The 24180-nt window shown below is 44.1% G+C and overlaps 1 protein-coding gene across 1 annotated transcript in view; it reads right to left on the reverse strand.

The window, feature by feature from the left end:
• LOC105001834 (inhibitor of carbonic anhydrase-like) overlaps window positions 1-24115 on the reverse strand; it is a 44225-nt gene extending 20110 nt beyond the window's left edge. The window contains 9 exon segments of the mRNA XM_010858285.1: window positions 378-529; window positions 1996-2167; window positions 3484-3662; window positions 7172-7227; window positions 8178-8325; window positions 9512-9673; window positions 10475-10583; window positions 13508-13680; window positions 23999-24115. Coding sequence (XP_010856587.1) covers window positions 378-529; window positions 1996-2167; window positions 3484-3662; window positions 7172-7227; window positions 8178-8325; window positions 9512-9673; window positions 10475-10583; window positions 13508-13680; window positions 23999-24041 — 1194 coding nt within the window. The 5' untranslated portion in view covers window positions 24042-24115.
• Window positions 24116-24180: the final 65 nt, after the last annotated feature.

Here is a 24180-nt window from a genome sequence, read left to right on the forward strand (position 1 = left end):
ATTTTTCATTTCTCTTCCAGCATGTAATAATTTTATCACGGGAAAAAAAAAAGTTTGCTTTCACAATCCACAGGGGCTCTGACCACAGGATATCACCCCACATCCTAGGCAGGACCCCTCAGAGCTCCCTGGGCTCCAGAGTTGAGCTGAAGATATGGGTCCTGGGCTGCTCTGTTTCTGCCCTGGCAGAGCTGAAGGGGGAGGTAGGGCCAGTGGGGTGGGGCTTCAGAGAGTGGGGCTGGGGGAGGCAGCATGTAACAGGCGTGTCTCAGCCTCACAGCTGATGGGAAGACACGGGGAAGGGGCCTCCAGCACCAAACGCACAGCAGCGCTGCGTCCGAGTGGCCAAGGCAACTGCAGAGGCGGGGCCTCCTTACCGCAATGGCAGCAATGCAGTCCTCGGTGCTCTCCTCCACGGTGCACGCCAAGATGCCGCCGCTCAGCGCACTCCACCGGTTACACTTGACATGCTCATCATGGCCCACTGTGCACCACATCACCCTCTGGGGATCTTCTGCCTCTGGGATCGCTAGAGAAGAGCCAGGGATCCAAAAGAAGCCCCCAGATGGGAGAAGGATTCAGAGTGGCTGCCCAACCGGGCTCTTCCTGGCAGCGGCAGCATTGACGTGTCTCATGCCCATGTCACCACCTATTCCCGCATATCACCTCCAGGAGAAATGGCCAACTTGGCTCCCAGACAAAGCAGTGAAGGCAGAGCAAGCCCCTCCTGACCTCCCTACTCAGACATCACCTCCCCAGGGGAAGCCTCTGCCAGCACCAGCCCAACTCAGGGCCTTCTGGGTTTTTTTTCCTCACAGGACAGAGATCTCCCATCCAGAGAGCATCCTCCAGTTGGAAGCCAGTGTCATTTGTTCTGGGCGGGTCTGCTTGTTCCACCCCCCATCCCCCCACACCTGCTTCTGCCACCAAGTATGTCCACATCAATCACAAGGGCTTTGGCAGATGTGCCATAAGTACTGGAAAAAATAAAAATAAAAAGAAAGAAAGAAAGGAAGGAAGCATGGAGAGCCAAAGGAAAGCAAGTGCTGGATCAGGGCTTGCTGGATCAGTGTGTGCTTAGTCGCTTCAGTCGTGTCCAACTCTCTGTGACCCTATGGACTATAGCCTGCCAGAATCCTCTGTCCATGGGATTCTTCAGGCAAGAATACTGGAGTGGGTCGCCATGCCCTCCTCCAGGGGATCTTCCTGACCCAGGGATCGAACACAAGTCTCTCATGTCTCCTGCACTGGCAGGCAGATTCTTTACCACTAGTGCCACCTGGGAAGTCCAAAACCCTCTGAAATTCTAGCTCCGATCCTGGTGGTGGCAGAGGCTGTGTTCCCACTTCAGTTTAGGATGGGCTCTATTCCTTATCAAATAGACCCCCTGTGGGGTGGGGCAAGTCTGGCTAACACAAGGAGACAGGACTGTCGTTACTTAAATATGAAAGTCACTCAATCGTGTCTGACTCTTGGAGACCCCATGGACTGTACAGTCCATGGAATTCTCCAGCCCAGAATACTGGAGTGGGTAGCTTTCCCTTCTCCAACGGATCTTCCCAACCCAGGGATCAAACCCAGGTCTCCCACATCGCAGGCAGATTCTTTACCAGCTGAGCCACAAGGGAAGCCCAACAATACTGGAGTGGGTAGCCTATCCCTTCTCCAGCAGATCTTCCCAATCCAGGAATCAAACTGGGGTCTCCTGCCTTGCAGGCAGATTCTTTACCAACTGAGCTATGAGGGAGGCCCCCGTTAATACTTAAGTAGCCTGTAATCTGAAGGTCTTTCAAACCCTTTTGTGAACCCGAGGTTCAGGCCTTTTCCCAAGTTCAGCAGAACATCCCCACAAGAATCCAGCACAGTTGGCCCTCCCTTGGACCCTGCAGGCCAGTGTGGGTTGGGTGAGGTGGGGCTTGCAGGTCCCAGGAAAGCCTCCACGGCCCCGCCCTGCCCTATGCCCAAGCTCTCCAGGTCTTCCCAGGAGCTACACACCTCTCCCCAGATGCTGAATGACCGAAAAATATTCATATCCCAAGTACAGCTTGGCATCCATCTTAGGTGGGACTCTTAAAAACCCAATGGCAGAATCTGTAAATAGCAGGTCTTTCCCATGAGGAGAGTAGAAGAACTGGAATTCTGCTGACTTGTCTTTTCCAAAGTGTTCCTGTTCAAAGGATAAAAGAAATAGTAAAGGAAGGAGGCTGGCAGAGAGAAACAAAGTAAAAACAAATCCCAAAATCAGGCGAATAGAAAGGGAGAGAAATATGAATGCCTGAGAGTGAAGACCATGGCAAGGCCCTCCAAAGTCCCTGTGGCTCACAGGATTCTCCAATCTTCTTCAGCAAACACTTCACTCAAATCCTAATTTGCCTGCCTTGTGTGGCTTCAGGGAAACTGCCAGGGGCTGCCTCCCAGGTCTGTACAAAGGGTAATGGTCACCATGGGTCAGGAAGCTTCCATCTCCTATGCTGTGTTTCCATGGGTGGGGCAGCCAGTGATGGTGACTTTGTTGCTGGACTTCATCCTGTGGACTTCATCCTGGAGCGGGTGGTGATCCAGGACCATCTAGCCTGGGGGTCATGAGCCTTAGGTGCACCTGACGCCCCAGGCCTGCCGTGAAGGACTTCAAGCAGTCCTCTTTCTGGCCCTCCCAGAAAACCAAGAGCCCTTTGCTTGTGACCCCACTGACTGGCCCAAAGCTGTTCCTGATGGTAGCTGACAGTAGCAGCTCCCACATGCTCTTTGCAATGTCTGCTTTTTGCCTTTGCAATGGCTCTTCATATTGCCTTCTCTGGCAAACCCCACATCTCCTTGGAGTGTCCACAGCTTACTCTTGGGGCCCAGAAACCTTTCCAGATATACCCTGCAAATCACTCTCTTCAGAGTACACAGTTCATGCGTGCAAGGCTGTGCCCCATGGTGGTGATCCGTGTGTACAGTGTGCTCACTGTACCTTCCACAGTCATCTGTGAGTGATCCCATGGCAGGTCTGTGTCCAGTTCATCTCTGAATGCCTAGTGCTGAGCACAGGGCACTAACGGAGATGGGACAGGTGAGAGATGTGGGTGCGCTGGGAGGGAGGGCCTCTAGCACAAGACACAAAATGCTCAGAGTCAGAACCTGCTGCTGAGGGGTCCAGGCCAGTGGGATAAGAGAGGGGAGCAGCTCCTGGAGGAGGGGCCTCTGCACTGCAGCTTGAGGATCCCTATACAACCTAGAAGAATAAAATGGGGCAACAGTGGCCTTCTGCAGAGTCCTTGGCCCATGGTGTTGGTGATGCCAAGGGAGGGAGTTTTATGGTCACTGCTGCCCATCACATATCCAGACCAAGTGCTGGTCAATGAAGCGAAGGACATGTGGTGTGGTTCCCACTGTGCCCAACACCAGGATTTCCACAGTGGCTGGAAGAGAGTGAGGGAAAGCACCCCAAATCCGAGCAGGGACCCTTATGCAGGAGGGGAAGACAGGGGCCGGGGATACCTGAGCCTGATTGAGAAGCTCCCAGATCAAGTCTTCCTTGCCATCCACACTTCGGGCCACGACAGCATGGGAAGGGACCCGGGCCAGGTGGCACCCCTTGTACTCGTGCACAGGCCTCCGGGTGTTTTCCCTGCAGAGCAGTTCGTACTGGTCCCTGTCGGCCTGGTTAGCCAGGTTCTCTAGAGGAGGGAAGCCTACATGAGCTGACAGCCAGCAGACAATGAGCCGTGGTGCCCAGCCCTCCCAAATTGTTTGTTTAGGGATTTGTTGAAATAGCTTTCCAAGCCCAAGATGGAGCCACTCCGATCTGCTGCCATGTCTGTGATCTCTGTCTGTGATGCCGCATCACCATGGAAAGTTAGATAACTCCCTGTGCCTGTAAATGTTCTGCTTAATAGAAATGCAGTCTATCCAGTCAGCCAGGCACCCAATGCCAAGCTAACTCTGGGCTCTATACCTCCTTCCTTCTTTCTTCTCAACCTGGTCAAAGTGACCCTGGCCCATCAGATATTATCTATTTTTCTCTTCATTGTTCTTTATTCTTTATCCCATCAAAGCTTCCTGCCTTCTGCAGTTTTCCAGTTCTCTGAATGGCCCACTTAAAGAAGTGCTAACGTTTATATTACCTGAACTGTCTTCTTTCATCATTTTTTAACAGCCTGGAGAGGACTAAAAGAGAATCTTTTCCAAATACATTTGGACAGGTGAGGATGCTGAGCCCTCCGGAGATGAAATGACAGATTCTCACTGAAGAGAGACCAGGGCTGGGACGCATGCTCTGCCCAGAGCTCTGCTAACAAGAATGGTGACAGCAAATGCTTTCTGAGAGCTCATAACACACCAAAGACTGAGTTGAAGCTCAGTTTCTTAATCCTCATAACTGGGGGAGGCTGGTAATGTGATTATCCCATTCCAGAGATAAGGAGACTGAGGCTCAAAGGATTAAGGGAACTCAAAGTCTGACCTAGCCTGGGACTGACACAGCGCCATGCTGCAGAGACAGTTCAGGTCCCTAAATAAAGTGGCAATACTCCCCTGGGGACAGAGTCTGCTGGGGAAAGGTGGCAGTGGGTTGAGAGATGGATGGAGGCCTACAGGCTCAGTCAGGAAACTATATAGGTATATAGGTACAGAGAAGGACCAAAAAGCCGTGTGAGGAAAACAGACTCTTTGGTTCCCCTAGTCTAGGTATTAGAAAGTATTCTGGGTTGAACTGTGTCCCCTTAAAATTCGTATGTTGAGGTCCTAATCCCCAGCACCTCAGAACATGACTTTATTTGGAAACAGAGACAGCTCAGGAGTAATGAGTTAAGATGAGGCTGTAACTGGTATCTTAGACAGAATACTAGCACAGAAAAAACACGTTAAGTAAAAAGTTAGGAAATCTGAATCAAGTGTGGACTTTAGTTAACTAAAAAAAAACAGAAAAAAAATCTATATGGAACTGCAATGTACCAAGAATAATAAGACATTTTGGAGAAAAAGCAAAATGAGTTGAAGCAGAGCTCGGCTTAGAAGATGTGAAACGTTACTTAAAAACTGTAATTCAAGCCATTTAGCACTGATGCATAGATAGACAAATACATTACACAGGATAGAGCAGTGGTTAGAAAACTAGAGCCTTGTGCAAAATCTAGCTTATTGTCTGTTTTTGTAAACAAAGATTTTTTGGAAACAAACAAAGAGATGAGGTCAAAGTGGAGTAGGATGGCTCCTGATCCCATATGACTGGTATCCTTCCTAAAAGGGGAAATTTGGACACAAACAGACACACACACACTGGGAGAACGCCATGTGGAGGGAAAGACAGAGATTGGGGTGATGGAACAGCAGGCCAAGGACCCCAAAGATTGCCAGCAAACATCAGAATCCACGGGGTTGGGGGGAGCATAGAACAGGTCCTCCGTCACAGCTCTCAGGAAGAACAGCCCTGCCAACATCCCAATCTTAGAATTCTAGCCTCTAGAACTCAGAGAATGAATTTCTGTTGCTTAAGCCACTCAGTGTATTATAGCCACCCACTATATCTCTAGGTTCCACATCTGCAAAGATTTTTTTTTAATTCCAGGAAATTCCAAAAAGCAAAACTTGAATTTGCCACGGAGGCAACTATTTGCATAGCATTTACATTGATTAAGTATTATAAGTAATCTAGAGATGATTAAAAGCATATAAAGGATGTACACAGGTTATATGCAAATACTGCACAGTTTTAGGTAAGGAACTTGAGGACCTGCAAATGCTGATAAACTGAGAGATGACTGTACTCTGTAATGGCAGCCCTAGCAAACTCATATCCTACGCTGATAAAATCTTATACTGAAAGAGAATGAGTAGTACAATTCGAGTTCCTGTGAACAGTTCCATTTTAACCAGACATGTTGCAGAGAAAATACATTTTAAAGCTTTATATTTAATATAAATTTAAACAATTTTTGCAATGTTAAAATTAAAAGAACAATATGATCTAATAGCTTCAGAAAGAAAGAACGTTTCCACCTCAGTCTTTCTAGAGCCCAGTGGTGGGAGCAGCTCGCCACCACTCATTTTCACCCCTAAGCCCAGTACATAGTCTTTCAGAAACTCCCACTTAAAAGGTAATACGTGACTGTGTGTGATAGTGGACATATGACTTTCAGCAAAGGGAAACCTAGATGGTCTCAGACAATTGGTGGTTTTCAGAAAGTGAGGATGTTTTCAGTTCTCTAGAGTGAGTGTTAGAATATTCTGTCCATTGGCCTAACTGGGACAACGTGAGCAATCACAGAAAATAACAATGACAACTATTGAGAGTAACTTGATTTTGGGAGAAGAGACCCATAGATTCCCCTTCTAATGAAAATTACTGATAATAAGACACACATCAATTGCCAAAAGGCTAACAAACCAGGTCAGTGTGTTATAATGAGAGAACAGTGGATTATGAACGGCTGAGATGAGGGAACAGAGCCAACACACTTCTGTTTTATGTTAGGGAAAGAGACCAGCCTGCAAGGAACCAAGGCCCCCAGAAAAAGTGAAGGCTCAAAATTCTGCTTCAGGTAGCAGACAATGATTTTAAAATTGAACTGAGTATAAAATATATATCTCTTGTTTAAACTTCTTAAGTGTTATAAATGTGTTCTGTGCCTGATAGAAATTTAATTGGTTATAAAACCTAGAATCTGAAAACTGAACTCATATGAAACACTATTTGTTTCTGATTACCCAAAACTTTTGAAAGGTTTTTTTTTAACGTATAAATAAAGAAATACATTTTTGTCCACAGTAGTAATGCTTTGCAACAGATTTAATTATAGATGTGCTAACAAGTTCTGCAATCATTATAAGAATTTATTTCTTTAAGGTGATTAAAGAAAACATTTAGGAACCGTTTATAAGGAAGCATTCAGGAGATCATGATTAGATCTGAATTTGGCATTTCAGTGACTAAGAGAATCTAATGATTAAAACTTGCTTTATTAGTTGGTAAGTAACGTTTAAATGTTCAGAAAATTTGTTCAATCAATTTATAAACTGAACAAACTGAACACTAAACAAAGCACCAATAATGGAAGTGTCATTATACAGAAACTCTATTTCATTAAAGATCTTGGCACAACCCATCTCTAGATATAAGGAAACTTAGGAAAGAAGGAGTTCCTCTGGCCAGGGTGTGGCCACAAGATTCTTCCTCCATCTGACTTACCAAATAACGTCAGATGCCTCACGAAGCTCACGTCCCCCACACCATCCTGCAGACACCTGAGCAATAGGACAGCTGTGTTCAGACCACTGTCTACAACATAGGCTCACCCCCCACCCCGCCAGGAGCCCCCTCCTCAGGCTCTGCCCCAGCAACTGGCTCACAGGGCTTCACCTGCAGTTTCCCAGGCTTCAGTCTGTCCTCGCAGAGGCAACGGCCCTGTCTGAGGAGTCTTTGAACCCTCAGAGCCAAGCCCGGGTCTGAAATAGGCAGAAGCCCCATAAGCCCCGTCCCAGGCAACTCTGGGGAGGGATGGTCCAAAAGAAGGACCCTCAGCTTCCTCTTTGTAGGCAGCCTGAAGCAACAGAGTTTTTGTACTTTTTTTTAAGGTCAAAAGCCTTTTACAAAGACGACCTACTCCTGTATTCTCACATGGCGAATCCCATGGACAGAGGAGCCTGGTAGGCTATGGTCCACAGGGTTGCAAAGAGTCGGACACGACTGAAGTATCTTAGCACAGCACAGCACATAGAGTATAAAAACTCCAGACAGCCTGGATACCTGGTCAGTTTTGCTCTGGTTTCGAATGTTCGTTATGTCCCTTGCAGGCATGTTGTATAGAAAGGTGCCTTCGGGCACAGGGCTGAGGAGGAGGTGAGAAGACGTAGCACGCATATCTGGCATGGAGATGCTCAGGCAGAGAAGCCAGAGAAGGGTTCAGGAGAGGACCTGATCTTTGGCCTGGCTGCGTGCTCAAGCCTGTGTCTATGGATCCCAGAGGCCTCCCTGGTCCAGACTCCAGGCTCTGGGTAGATGAGAGCCCCCCCCCCGCCACACACACACAGAAGACTCCTTTGTAGGACAGGCAGGAACGAGGATGTGCCGTGGGAGACAGTCAAAACCCAAGGTTTCACCAGGACACTTGAGGTTATCCGGGGCAGGCCCCATCTATCCCCTGTTCTTCAGTTTCCCCAACATCAGAGAGAGGAGGAGAAGGGGGCCCACTCACTTGAAAGCCCCCGAGTAGCCGAAGTACGGTTCGTGGTGGGAGCAGGCACACTTGTCCATCCCTTTTCCAGCACACAGTTGGCACAGTTTGGGGAAGTTCGACTGATCCGCACAGGGGATGCAGCTGCCCGCGAAGAACTTGGCTGCTGCTGCTCAACACAGACACATGGACTTCAGGGCATGAGCTGGTGGGGCCTCTGGGTTGTGTGTGTGTGTGTGTGAGTGTGAGTGTGTGAGTGGCCCTATGTGAGAGCCCAGAGGTTTGAATGCATTGCTTCGGACTGTCATGAGGAAGTGGGCATGTAGAGGTGGCCAACAGTGCCTGGTCCAAAGGCGTGGATGGCTCATGCGTGGGCCTGGGTCTCCAGAACTTCCCAGTGTATCCACTGCGGGGCTCAAAAGCTGCTGAGCTGCACCGAACCAGGCGGCTCCAGTTCTCCTCACCTGGCTCAGTCACCAACATGGAGGCTCGGGAATGGTGGTGGGGAGCACAGAAATCTGAACACTCAGGAACCCCAACAGTCCTTCCTTATCTCAGGAAATAGTCCCACCCACTCTTCTCCTTTTCTGATCATGGCCCATGGTGGCTCACGGGAATCCCTCTTCCAAGAATTCATGGGAGGGGGCTGCATTCACTTGCTTCATGTGAGTGGGTGTGCCAACATAACCACCCAGACAGACGTGCAACAACTCAAGGCAAGATGGAACCCCAAGAAAACACAGCCAGAGCTGTGGCCCAGGTGGCAGCACCCCATCTGACCTCTGCAGCTCAAAACACAAGTGAAACATGAATGTTGCAGAGCTGGCAGGGCTCAAAAAGAAACACTTTTGCAAAGTGCAGAAAATCTGGTTATCTTTCGGGCGCGAAAAGGCACCCTCGGTTCACCCTGGCTCATCATAACTGAGCTCTGGTCCACTCATCTCCTCTCGCCTTCACCCCCAGCCCTCACCCAAGGCACTGCGGCCCGACTGCTGGTGGTGTGGTGGTCACCCTTAGAGAGTCTTCCTGGGCAGCTGGAAGGGAGCTCCTCTTTCTCCTGAGCCTCCACCATGGCCCTTGTCAAACCCCACTGCTGGGATACCATGGATGTGGAGCTGCCAGGAGCTCAGAGACAGGGTCTCTTTGGCTGAAGGAAGGGAAGTCCCAGCTGCCAGTCACAAGGGTCACTGGTGTGGCAAGCCCAGGCAGTACATGTTTAAAGCAGGTTGTCCTCACCCCATCTTGGATTTCACGAAACCCGTATACCTGGCAGTGATTGTAAGGCCCCAATACAATCCGTGTGGGTCCCAGCAGTAGGAACCCTGCCAGAGGGCACCCCACCCTGGCCAGCTTACCTTCTTGGGACCAGTCAGAGGGAAGAAGCATCCTCATGGGGATGTTCCACCCAGCAGACCACCCCAGGCCTGTGTGGCAGGACTTCTTGCCCTGGAGCTGATTCAGCTGGAAGTTGCTGCCCTTCTTCACCACAGCTACGACATAATGGTGAGTCTGTGGATCTGCAAAGCAGCAGAGAAAGAAGGGCCGAGGCAAGATGTCGCATCATTGCTACTAATCTTCCAGAGTGTGTGCAGTGGAGCCTGGGGGATTCTAGGACCTGCAGCACCTTCTGGTTAACAGGTAGAAAAGGAAAGGGAAAGGCCCCTGATTGACAGAAGAAAGCAAACTGTCCCTTTTCAAGGCAATAGGCTGGAGGACCTACAGCTCCCAGTCACCGTGATGTTACTGCTTCTCCCCTTCTCTGCTCCTCTGTCTGCAGCACAGACACGAAGGTGAAGGTGTGGGAGGAAGGTACACAGGGCATCTGAAGATTTTACTGGGGCCTTCAAGTTGGACTCAGGTTGAGGCAGGCTGTGCTCCTGCACACACTGGCAACGTTTATGGACAAGTAGGACCGGCACCTCATTCTTCAGCTCCTTAAAGTCCCTTCTCACAACATTCACTGCCCACATTCTCTAGCACCTGCAGGGGACTTGGCAAAAGGAGAGCCTGTCCTGGGATATGCGTCTCCAGAGAGGCGTCCCGTTGATGCAATCCCACTGAGTGGGCGTGGACTCCAGACAGCACATCCCCTCTCACTCAGCAGCACCCAGCAGCATTCCCATCAGGAGGCTTAAAGTCCACAGTTTCCCAGAAAGAGCCAAGCTTCTAGCCCCCACAGGTCAGCGCTGGGGACAGCCTTCCACAGTACAAAGAACCCCAGCAACTTGTTCCCTGCAAGTGTAATACCGACAGAGTCCTTGCCTCCCCCAACAGCAGCTGTGTCAGGACAGAGACCTGGGTCTCCATGAGGGACGCACCATCTTTTGACCCATAGAACTCTGCCACGACAGGCTTCAGGTTGTAGGGCTTCAGACCTGCCTCATAGACCAAACCGCCATCCACCATCACAGCATCTGCTTCGTGTGCCTGAAAGAAGAAAGGCCAGACATGAATGAAGCCCCTCAGCTCCAAGGAAGACTCACTTAACTCTCTGCCAGGGTCACTTGTAACCCCTGGGATATTTGAACGGCTCTGATCTCCTCCATCTCCCTCATGTTGGCTCAAAAACCTTTCCCCAACCATGCTTTTAAAACTACCACCTCACAAATGCTGAAAACACTGTTTTTCTCCTGAGCCCTTAGCAACCATCTGGCAAATCTTCTTCATTTATTGTTTGTCCTCCCCCTTGGAATGCAAGCTCCACCAAGTTGGAGATGTTAGTGTTCTGTTGTTTTATCTTAACAAAGCCCAGAACCTATTACCAGTAGAAGTACAACAGATGTTGTCGGAAACGTGAGTGAATGAATCAGAATATTTCCATCCATGTTGCTGTTCCTCAGTCACTAAGTCGTGTCCGACTCTGTGATTCCATGGACTGCAGCACTCCAGGCCTCCCTGTACCTCAGTGTCTCCAAGAGTTTGCCCAAGTTCATGTCCACTGAGTAGGTGATGCTGTCCAGCCATCTCATCCTCTGTCACCCTCTTCTCCATTTCCATCTGGCATTTCCATCCATAAGAGTCATGTTTTACACTCTTAAGTCTGGATTGCCTCTTCAAGAATCTGTCAAGGATTCCTTCCTTCCTGAGAAAAGCAGTAACCTCACAGCCTCTTCTCAAAAATCAGGTTAGATCAATTCCCTAGCTCTTATGGAAATCTTTTTTCTTCAACTGGAGGGCATGGCAACCCACTCCAGTATTCTTGCCTGGAGAATCTCTGTGGAGAGGAGCCTGGTGGGCTACAGTCCATGGGGTCACAAAGAGTCAGACACTATTGAGCGACTAAGCATAGCACAGCTTACAAATTTATAATTTATAATGAGCATTACAGAAAATAAATAAAAGCTTGTGTGTATCTTTATGACCCTTACAGGATCTTTCCAAATTTTTGCCAGAAATGATGTATAAATTTATAATTTATAATGCCAATAGCTGCTGCTGCTAAGTCACTTCAGTCGTGTCCGACTCTGTGTGACCCCATAAAAGGCAGCCCACCAGGCTCCCCCGTCCCTGAGATTCTCCAGGCAAGAACACTGAAGTGGGTTGCCATTTCCTTCTCCAATGCATGAAAGTGAAAAGTGAAAGTGAAGTTGCTCAGTCATGTCCAACTCCTAGCGACCCCATGGACTGCAGCCCACCAGGCTCCTCCGTCCATGGGATTTTCCAGGCAAGAGTACTGGAGTGGGGTGCCATTGCCTTCTCCAATAATAATGCATGCCAATTTCATGCAAGACTATCAGCAAGAAATGCTATCTTTTAAGAAATATTACTACATTAAAAAATATAAACTGTTACTTTAAGGATGCTTTTATTTGCATTTCTTTGATTATTATAAAGGATGGAGACTTTTCCTTCCTCATTTATATCATCTATTAGTTGTAATTTCTGTGAGCAGCTTGTTTATAGCTTGTTATTCTTAAGCATTTCTTATAAATTTAAATGACATCTTTATATAGCTTTTAGATCACATTGCTTTGTTATAGCTGATGTAAATATACTTTTCTCTAGGCTTAGGACTTTAATTTTTTTTTTTGTCAGAGATTAAACATTTTTACATTTCCAAATTTGTCTACTTTTGTGATTTATCTTGTCATATCTAGCTACATTAGTCAAATTGAATCAAGCTAGGAGTTTATTTTGGTAAATGTATTAAAAATCTCAGTTGATTTTATTTCTAAATGGCTATCCAATTGTCCAGCTAAAGATTCCTTTCTTAGTCTTTTCTTTGGAAAGTTTGCCTTGTCACACAGTATCTAAATCTATGTGGATCTAACCATTAAGTCTGGAACCCAATGCCGTAGTGGTGGACACTCATAGTTTGCATCTACATCATATCATGTGGATAATTAGCTATTTTTAGAAAGGTGGAAATATGTCTAAATCTTGTTCTCTTCCAGGTCTTCTATGTCTGTCCAAGGACCTTATTCTTTGCAACACTGTTATTAAATATGTTATAGTTTCAGACAGGCCTCAGCTACTCCCCGGCTCATTTTATTTTTCACAATGCTATTTTATATTCTCATCCACACTTAAGAATTACAAAGTTATTTTATTGACTTAAAATTTTTTTAATATTATTTTTATAAAATTATATTAAATTGATGAATCAACTTTGGGAGAATATGCAAATATATGAAGTTTAGTCTTTCTATCTGGGAATATGGCATATGTTTTAATTTATTAATAATATTGTTCATTTGTCTCAGGCTCTTGTATTATATTTATTGTATTCTTGCAGATCTCTCATATAACTTTTTTCCCTGAAACATTTTTCTGTGTATCATCTTACATGTAAATAAGATCATAATTTGGGGTTCTTTTTCCCCAACTAGTGACCACTGACAGTTAAAATGACATTAAATTGTGATACATTTATCTTTTACCAAAGTACTTTTCTCATTAATAATTATAGTAATATTTCTATTGATTTCATTATACTTTATAGGCATGTAAGCATCTGAACATATTGACAGTTTGTTTGTTTCTATCATTTTATATCATTGCATTACTAGGAAATTCCAAAAACAATATTAAGTAATAACAGTGACACTAAAACTCCTTGTTTATTTCTGAGTATTTATATATTTCTCTTCCAGTACAAATCTGGCTTTGCTTTACTATAGGCATTTTCACTGAATCCTTATCTATCAGTTGTTTAAATATTATCATTATTGCTGTTTTCACTATTAATAAATGTTGAGCACCTATATTTTCATCTACACACAGTCCCTGTACTTTCAAGTCTAGTTCCTTTGGGGAGAAAATTGTTCTAGAGCAATAAACTATAGCAAGCACAGAAAAAGAACAAGAAAGTATGGATTTTCTCCCACTCTTCTGTGACAGTAGTGACTTACCGCAATGGCCCTGATGCAATCAAGGTAAGAGGTTCTCTTCACACAGGTGACATGAGGACCATCCACTGAAAGGACTTTTTTCATATTGTCGTGGAAACTGTAGCACTTACTCGCCTCAAGACTCGAGACAGTGCACCATCTCACAGTTCTCTCAGGGACAGCCAGACACAGCCCTAGGGAAGGGAGGCCAGATGTGTAAGGGAGCCATAGTACTCACAATTCTGCTGGACGGAGAGGTTAAAGACAAGGTCAAGGATTAGCTGAGAGGAATAGATACAAATTGGACTGGCTGTCTGGTAGCTCCCATTTTCTGACTGTACCTTTCCCTTTGGAAATAAAAAAGCCAAAAGCACCCTCAAAAAGTTAAATATAGAATTACTATATGACCCACTCATACTTTTGGGTATCAGTATATACCCAAAAGGATTGAAAACAGGATTGAATACTCCTGAGAAATCTGTATGCAGGTCAAGAAGCAACAGTTAGAACTGGACATGGAACAACAGACTGGTTCCAAATTGGGAAAGGAGTACATCAAGGCTGTATATTGTCACCCTGCTTATTTAACTTCTATGCAGAGCACATCATGAGAAATGTTGGGCTGGATGAAACACAAGCTGGAATCAAGATTGCCAGGAGAATTAACAATAACCTCAGATTTGCAGATTGAAGAGGAACTGAAGAGTCTCTTGATAAAAGTGAAAGAGGAGAGTGAAAAAGTTGGCTTAAAACTCAACATTCAGAAAACAAAGATCATGTTTTTGTTCTTTTGCCATGTTTTGTTCTTTTGCCATGAAATGGTCCCATCATTTCATGGCAAATAGATGGGGAAACAATGGAAACAGTGAGAGACTTTATTTTCTTGGGCTCCAAAATCATTGCAAATGGTGACTTGCAGCCATGAAGTTAAAAGATGCTTGCTTCTTGGAAGAAAAGCTATGACAAACCTGGACAGCATATTAGAAAGCACAGACATTACTTTGCCAACAAAGGCCCATCTAGCCAAAGGTTTGGTTTTTCCAGTAATCATGTATGGATGTGAGAGTTGGACTATAAAGAAAACTGAGCACCGAAGAATTGATGCTTTTGAACTGTGGTGTTGGAGAAGACTCTTGAGATTCCCTTGGACTGCAAGAAGATCCAACCAGTCCATCCTAAAGGAAATCAGTCCTGAATATTCACTGGAAGGATTGATGCTGAAACTGAAACTCCAATCCTTTGGCCACCTGATATGAAGAACTGACTCATTTGAAAAGACCCTGATGCTGGGAAAGATTGAAGGCAAGAAGAGAAGGGGAGGACAGAGGATGAGATGGTTGGATGGCATCACCAACTTGATGGACATGAGCTTGAGCAAGTTCCAGGAGTTGGTTATAGACAGGGAAGCCTGGAGTGCTGCAGGCCACGGGCTCTCAAACAGTCAGACACGACTGAGAGACTGAACTGAATTGACTCAAATACATATACACAAATATTCATAGCAGTACTTTTTGCAATGGTCAAAAAAGGTGGGAACAACCCAAATGTATAGCAAGGAATAAGCAATATATAGTATATCCATACAATGGAATGTAATCTACCATAAAAAGAACAAAGCAATGCTACAGCATTGATAAAACTCAAAAATAATATATTAAATGAAAGAAGTCAGACACAAGTGGCTACACATTATATCATTCAGTTTATGTGAAATATCCCGAATAAGTAAATCTATCAAGACACAAACTGGTGGTGGCCAGGGGCTGGGGGAGAGGAGGATGACTACAGGGTAGTCTCTTGGGTGATGGAACCATGCTGGAACCGGCTAAAGGTGGCATCTGTATAACCTTGTGAATACTGAATACTACTCAATCTATACTTTTATTTAATCACTAAATATTTGCTTATTTATTTGGCTGCACCAAGTCTTGGTTGTGGCACACAGGATCTCTAGTTGCTGCACGCAAACTCTCAGTTGTGGCATGTCAGACTTAGTTCCCTGACCAGGGATCGAACCTGGGCCCCCTGCATTGAAAGTGCAGAATCTTAGCCCCTGACTCACCAGGGAAGTCCCTGAATTGCATACTTTTAAATTACTAATTTTGTGTTAGTGAATTTCACCTCAAAAAATCTTATGGAAGGGAAGTTGGAACCTGAGTCTTTGTCTTGACGTTGCATACTTCAGCCTTCCACGGTAGCAACTGCTGGGGCATTAAAATCAGTGTCGGTTCATTTCACTAGCCCACTGCTGCTGCTGCTGCTGCTAAGTCACTTCAGTGTTGTAAATAGTGTTGACAGTATTATGAAAGCAAAATGCTGTTTACAAATTTGCAGTATTTGGGCAAAATGTCAACTTAGTTGAAATCCAGATGAGAGTAACAGCAGTCACAGCTACCAGTTTTTGAGAAGGCCCTGTGCGTCAGGCAGTCAGCCACACTCACAACCCTCCTTGAACTCCTGCAACTGTCTTGCCAGTTAAATACTGATGTTCCCGTTTTGCAGATGAGTTTAAGCAAGCAAACAAAAAAACCTATCAGAGACTAGAAATGAAGCTAATCCTTGAAACCCCCAGGTCTGTTTGACTCCAAAACCTGTATTGCTCTTTAACTGCCTATAAGTAGGAAATATAAAAATAAATGGGGCAAGCGATATCAAATTTCACTCAGAGAAATCCGTACCAAAGACAGGAAGTGACAAATGGAGTGCTTCAGCTTTGTTTGAACAGGCCCATTTGATAGCAGCCACCCAGGCTAGGAGAGCCATGAGAGAGTGGAGCTGTTGGGCCACGTGCCCTTACGCAGAATAGACGTGTGCAGAGTAATAACTCACGTTGCATTTTGAGCCTTTCAAAGCATGCTTACCCTGCTTGCCAATGCATATTCTTAAAACGTTCTGCTCTTGGAAATAACTGGTAACCATGGAGACAATACAACTCTATAAATGAAAATAGCTTTGTAAGTAGATTAAGTTACACAAAGAGCTACTGTATACAATGGCAGTTTTTTTCTTTTTCAAAAGTATATACTTACTGTGAATGCTTCTTCGGAAGGTCTGTATTTTCCATCACTTTTGCTTATGTTCCAATAATTAAAGCTGCAGCTTTTGCACTACTGATGTTTTTAAATTATTTTTTTTACTGAATGAAAGATTCAGTGCTTTACAATTTTCCAAAGTATCACACAGTTGACTTCATACAATCCTATAATAATCTTTTCTTCCCTCTCCTACTTCTATATTACCCCTCACTCCTTCCCTCTCCCCAATGATAGCCATGGTTCATTCAGTGTGAATATAAAATAGGGTGAATGATATTTGCGTAGTTAGGGAAAAGCTAAAACCTTGACAAAAACATGGTACTAAAACAGGGAACTAAGCGAAACAAACAAAACACAAAACAAAAAAATTAAACCAGATAGACTTCTGTTTCCACCTATGACAGATAACTGATACGGGACTTGCCCTGGCACTTTAAACAACTGAAACAAACAAACAAACGAACAAGACCCTGGGAAAACACATATGAAAAAAAAAATTTTTTTAAACACTAGGAAACAGGCAGTTCATGATTATGATCCTTGAGAGAAGGGAAACAAATAAGGTAAGCCCTGAAATCACTCTAGCTTTCTTCCTGGACAACATGTCCAGACGGCAGGGCAGAAAGGAGGAAACAGTCTGATGGTCATTCTAAGCTGAGGAGCCAGAGATCGTAGCTTGGCAAGGCAGAGGCAAATAAGAATGTGCAGCATAGGGCACCAAAGAGCAGGGAGTGCAAAAAGAGAGGAGAAAGAGAGAGAAGTAGAGATCCAGGATTTTCACACCCTGGAGATTCCGGCTAATTATCAATCTGATCATTGTGGAGGCCAGGCAAGGACAACTGCTAGGGAAAAAAAAAATTAATGGGGACCTTAAACTAAGCATTTCACAGAGTTCAAATGGGGTTAAGAATCATCTGAGTTCACACCATTCAGAGTGGAGAAAATCTTATTGAGTAAATAGTACATTTTTGAAAAATTCCAGAAGTAAGCTAAACTAGATCTAGAAAGAAAGGTAATCTAGACACAGCCTAAACATCTTGAAAACTAATCATTAACATTAAGCTGATCTGAAGACATTACGAGTGCCTGCCAGAAAAAAGGTTGACACCCCTTAAATTAAAAACAAATCCAGTAATCAGTAAGGTAAAATTAACCGTGTCTAGCAACCAATAAAATTAATACACACGTGAAGGTGCAGGAAAATGTAAACCATAACCAGGAGGAAAATCAGCCAATAGAATCAGACCCAGAAGTGAAAGAGATGAGGAAATTAACAGAAAATAACTTTAGAACAGCTATTTTAAATGTTGAAAGTATGCTCAGAGATTTTTTTTAAAAGCACAAACATCAGTGCTGCCAGGGGATGTGGCACTTCCTTTCTGCTCTCACACTAGTCCTGGTGTCACCACGTGCACCCTCAGCACGCAGAATGATGCCAGCAAGTCTGAGGACCTGTACTTGCCATGGAAATGCTCCACCAGCAACTGTAACATCAGTACCAAAGACCATCCAGATGAACCTGGCCAAGGCTGACAAAATGACAGGCAGGTTCGAAGGCCAGTTTAAAACTGAGGCTATCTGTGGGGCCATTCACAGGATGGGAGAGTCAAATGACCAGTCAAGGCTTATGGCATCGTGTAAAAGAACTTCTGACTGGAGAGGATCATGGAAATGTGAAATATTTTTCATAACTAGTGACCTCCTCAGAAAAGAAAAACATGAGCATAATGAAGATACAAATGTAAGATGTAAAGAGCCAAAAAGAATTGCTAGAGATAGAAAAGCTGAAATGAAAATTCCACTGGGTGGGATTAACAGATACTACAGAAGAAAAAAGATGATCTGGACGACATTATTAGAAACTATCCAAAATGAAGCAGAGAGAAAAAAGATTGAAAAACAAATGATCTGAGCCTCAGTGATTTATCATATAGGATAAAGTGATCCAAATACGTGTAACTGGAGTCCAGGATAAAAATGGAGGGGAGGGGCAAGAAAAAATATGGGAAGAAATATTCAGTCAGAACATTTCCTAATATTATGAAAACTACAAACTCACAGTTCTGAAGCAACCAGAGAAAAGAGGCAAAATTAGGTACAGAGGAACAAGGACAATAAATATCTCAGACTTTTTGTCAGAAACCATACAAGTTAAAGACAATGGAATGGTATCACTAGAGTGCTAAAAGAAAAATAACTCACTAACTTAGAAATCTACAACCAATGAAAATAACTTTAAGAATTGAAGGAAAAAACAAACTTTTCCAGGCAAACAAATGTTGAGAGGATTTGGGTTCAGCAAACTTGCACTACAATGAATGTTAAAGGAAGTTCCAGATCCAGGTGGTTATACTGATGAATTCTATCACACACTTAAAACAGAAATCTCACCAGTGCTACACAAACTATCTTGTAAAGTAAAGGAGAAAGTAATACACCTAGAAAATATTCCTTAGAAAAAATATTCATTTTCTAAAGACAACATTAACTTGATACTAAGTCCAAACAAAGACGTTAAACACAAAGTAAACTATAGCCAAATATCCCCCATGAACACAGACACAAATACCATTTACAAAACATTAACAAATCAGAAAACATTAATAAATCAAATCCAGCCAAAATTTTTTGAGTACATGAATACACACACACACACATACACGCAAACACACACACATATTTATCCCTTACCCAGGAATGAAAAGTTGAATTAAAGTGCAAAAATTAATCAGTATAGTTCACCATATGACAGAATAAAACAGAAAAATCCATATGATAATCTCAAAAGAACAGAAAAGGTACTAGCCAATTCAAAATTCCAAAGTAAGGATAGAAAGAAATGTCCTCAACCTGATAAAGAGCATATACAAAAAAAAAATCACACTTACTGTCATACATAATAGTGAAAGACTGAATGCTTTCCCTTTCAGGTCAGAAACAAGTCAAAGATAGACATTCTCATCACTTCCAACAGTGTAATAGAGGTCTTAATCATTTTAACAAAGCTCAAGAGAGAAACAAAAGGTACACAGATTGGAAAAGAAGATACAAAATTGTCTATGTTCATAGATAACATGTTTCTCTACAAAGAAAACTTGGAATAAATGAGTTTAGGAAGATCATCAGATTTGAGGTCAATATACTAAAATCAACTGGATCTCTATAATGCTAAAAAGATAAAAACTACAAAAATGAAACTTTAAAAATACTACTTACAATGACATATCTAGAGACGAGTTCAACAAATTATGAATAAGACCTGTACACGAAAACGACAAACTATTCCCAAGATAAATGAAAGAAGACCTAAATAAATAGATATAGAATGTTCATGGATTAGAAAACTCAATATTAAGATGTCAACTCTCCTCAAAATAATGTATAAATGCTATCCCAATAAAAATCCAAACCTAATCTTGCTTTTTATAGAAATTGATAATCTGATTCAAAACTGTGTTTGGATATGCAAAATACCTAGATGGCCAAACCGACACTGAAGTAGCACAATAGAGCCAGAGGATTTATACTATCTGATTTCCAGACTGACTATAAAGCTACAGTAATCAAGGCAGTATGATCTTGTCATAAGGAGACACTAAAGCTTAATGTAACAGGACAGTCTAGAAATTGACCCATATAGAGGCAGTAGGTCTTCCCTGTAGCTCAAAAGGTAAAGAATCTGCCTGCAATGCAGGAGACCCAGGTTTGTTTCCTGGGTCAGGAAGATATTCTGGAGAAGGGAATAGCAATCCACTCCAGTATTCTTGCCTGGAGCATCCCATGGAAAGAGGAGCCTGTTGGACTACAGTCCATGGGATCAAAAAGAGTCAGACTCAACTGAGCAACTAAAACTACTACTATACTATAACACTACTACTATTATAGAGGCAATAGATTTTCAACAAAGCTGTCAAGGTAATTCAGTGACGAAAGGATACTCTTTTCAAAAACAAGTCCTGGAAAAACCAGATATCCATATGAGAAACATGAATCACAACTCTTTCTTTACACCACACACAAAAATTAACTAAAAATGCATCATAAACCAAAATACAAAACCTGAAGCTATAAAACTTCTAAAATAAAACAAAGAGGAAAATACTTCAACTTGTGGGGCTAGCCAGTTATATTTTTAGAGACGACACAAAACATAATAACAGAAAATAAAAATTAGGTAAGTGAACCTGATCAAAATGTAAGACATTTGCTCTTCAGAAGAAATCATTTAGAAAATGGAAAGCTAAGCCACAAATTTGGTAAATAATTGTAATACATCTATCCCTGGTGGCTCAGACAGTAAAGAATCTACCTACACGTGGAAGACACAGGTTCGATCCCTGGATTGGGAAGATCCCCCGAATGGCTACCCACTCCAGTATTCTTGCCTGGAGAATTCCACGACAGAGGAGCGTAGTGGGCTACAGTCCATGGGGTCACAAAGAGTTGGAAATGACTGAGTAATGTGTAAGTAAAGTGTAAGTAATACACTTTATCTGACCAAGGATTTGCATCTAGAAAATATAAAGGGCTTTTTAACTCAAGAAGTCAAATAATCCAGTTGAAAAATAGGGAAATATTTGTACAGATACTTTATAAAAGAAGATATACAAAAATATCTTCAATATTATTACTCTTCAGAGAAATGCAATTTAAAACCATTGTGAGCTACCACACATATCTATTAGAAAGGCTAACTGTGAAAATACCGACAACACCAAGTGTTAGCAGGATGTAGAGCAACTGAAAGTCTCATATTGCTGGTAGGAATGTAAAGTGGTACAACTACTCAAAAAAAAATTGACATTTTCTTAACAAGTTAAAGATATACTTACTATTATGACCCAGTAATGCTACTCTTAAATATTCACCCAAAAGAAATAAAAACATATGTCCACCCAAAGACTTGGATACCAATAGTCAAAGCAGCTTTAGTCGTAATACCCCCAATCTGAAGACAATCTAAACACCCACTAAGAAGCTAGTGGAAAACAAACTGTAGCAAAGACACATCGTGAAATACTACTAAGCAGTTAAAAGGAGTGAACAATGTGGATGAATTTCTAAACAATTATGCTGAATTAAATCAGCCAGACACAAAAGACTAGGTACTGTATAATTCCATTTATGTGAAATCTTAGAAAAGGAAAAACTTATCTAAAGTGGGAAAAAATGGGAATGACTAGGAAGGGATAGTGGACAGTTTGAGAGTGACAGAAATGTTCTGTGTTTTGATTGTGGTGGTAGTTATGTGGGTAGGCATATTTGTTGAAATTTATCGAACTGTATGTGTACATAAAGGTATTATATTAAATGTAAGTAAAAGTTATTTTAAAAAGAAAGAGAGTGTATGTAAGCAAGCTAAGGGTCAATGGAGTCAAATAGCCTGGTGACTAGACCAGCCATCAATAACACTCCATCAGATCATGTGACAATTTCAAGAATGGGTACTCAGAGCCCACCTCAAATATTTCAATCTGGTAGCCCATGCTCACTGTGTGGAGAAATATCTTCCCCAGAAGAGCAAAAGATCGAGAAAGGTAGCAGCCAAGGTGGAGAGACAGGCTGTTCTGAGCCCCTGGTTCTTGGCTCTTACAAGGTTTCCTAATCACCACCCCTTCTCCACTGACAATTTTAGTTTAAGCTAGTTTGGTCGCATTCCTGTCATCTGCCACCTGAAGAATTTTTATTGGAAAAGAACACTGAGCTTTGAAGAAAGCTGGTCTCCAATTCCAGCCTTGCCCAGCACCAAGAGGGAGGAAATGTTGGGGTGGAGTGGGCAGAGGACAGAGGAGAGGCAGCTCTTGCCTCTGTTTAGTAAACACAGAGCTGACTGGGAGAGTGAACTCTTAGTCAGTGCCTGACACTGCCAGGAGAAGGATGGAGGAAGAACAAACAACACAAGCACTGTTCAGGGAGAATGGGGAGAGACCAAGGAGCTGCACTACAGATTCCCTGTGGCCACAGTTGCACCACAGCAACAGCAAACCGGTCAGCCCTCCTCAGCCCCTGCAGAGCTCCCTCTGTGGCCCTAGAGGGCAGCACTTGGCCAGGGAGACCCAGAAAGCACTCCTTGCATTTCCTGCCTTCTTCTGCCCAGCCCAGGTTACCCCTCCCCCCATGATAGATATGCTGCCCCAGAAATGACTTAAGACAACCTGAGACCTTGACAGAACCAGGGCTGGACAGAACCCAGTCGTTCAGCCTGGGAGGGCTTCCACCTGCATGAGCTCAGCGACTTTGTGCTGTGACCTTCCTTGCAGTTACCCAACCAAGAGCCCCTTTCATTTAAGAGCAGGATTTTTTTCCAGTGATAACTCACCTGTGCCTAAAGCGCTGCTCTTAGGCACATGACCTCATGTCACATGCACAGCAACTGTGTTTGTTGTGAAAAAGTAATTTCTACTGAACTGAAGAGTAAATTAGCTCAGAGAGGACAAGAGACGACTCAGAGTCACATGGCACTGAGTGGCGGGTGGATCTCATTCTAGGGTGGGTGTTTGTCCCCTATATTTCTCCACCTCTCTAGTGTATACTAGGGATGGGAGGCATTGTATGTGCAGAGCAGGAATCGTCCTTCTGGTTAGATACTTGACAAGATTACCTCATGTGCTTCAGCCCCTCATTGCCCCAGTCTGTGAGTCCTGGGAGAAAAAAATCCGTTCTCTCCTCTGACCCTGTTTCCTCCCCTCTAAATGGGATGAACAGCCTTCAGGCAAGGGGTCACGAACATTTTCCATAATTGTCTACCGAGGCAATGACTAGCTTTGTGAGCCATACAGTCTCTGTGGCAACTACTCAACTCTGCTTTAAAGCCTGAAAGCAGCTATTGTTGTTGTCATTGTTTAGTCACTGAGTCAGGTCTGACTCTGCCACTCTATGGACTGTACCCAGGTTCTTCTGTCCATGGGATTTTCCCCACAAGAATACTGGAGTGGGTTGCCATTTCCTCCTCCAGGGGAATCTTCCCCACCCGGAAATCAAGCCTGCATATCCTGCATTGGCAGGAGAATTCTTTACCACTGAGCCACCTGGGAAGCCCGAAAGCAGCCGTGGATAGTATTTGAATGAGCCTGATCCTGTTGCAGTGAAGTGTTATTTATGGATGCTGACGTTTGAATTTCATTTAATTGTCATGTGTCAAAACCATTTTTCTTTTTGTTTTCTTCCACCCATGTGAAGATGTAAAACCCATTCTTAGCTCAGTCTGCAGTATATAGGCGGCTGGAGGAATTTGGCCGGCTGGTCATAGTTTGTGAACTCCTGTCCTAGGCTATAGGGTTTCTTCAAGGGCGACTGCCTGTCAGGTGTACTGATGCACCTCCGGGGGTGGAAGGCACTTTGCAGCCAGCCAGACTCTGGGCTACTTCGAAGCCGCTCTAGCCCAGGCAGTGTAGCGTCCCGCCGTGGCTGACCCTCTGCTGGTATCCAGTCCCCACCCTAGGGGGCCGCCCTCACCCAGCTTCCAGCGCGCACTCACCCAGGGCGCCCGCGCACAGCAGGGAGCAGATGACGAGCCTCATTCTCCTCGTTGACGCGCGACACCTACCCGACTCCCGGGGCCTCAACTAGCTTTACCTGTCCACGAGGGGGCGGATCCGCCTCCTCGAAAGGGTTCCCTCTTCCGGCAGATCGCCCTCGCCACACCCCCATCCCAGCGCG

The sequence above is a fragment of the Bison bison genome, unplaced genomic scaffold (assembly GCF_000754665.1).
Source record: "Bison bison bison isolate TAMUID 2011002044 unplaced genomic scaffold, Bison_UMD1.0 scf7180017864384, whole genome shotgun sequence".
Taxonomy (NCBI): Eukaryota; Metazoa; Chordata; class Mammalia; order Artiodactyla; family Bovidae; genus Bison; species Bison bison.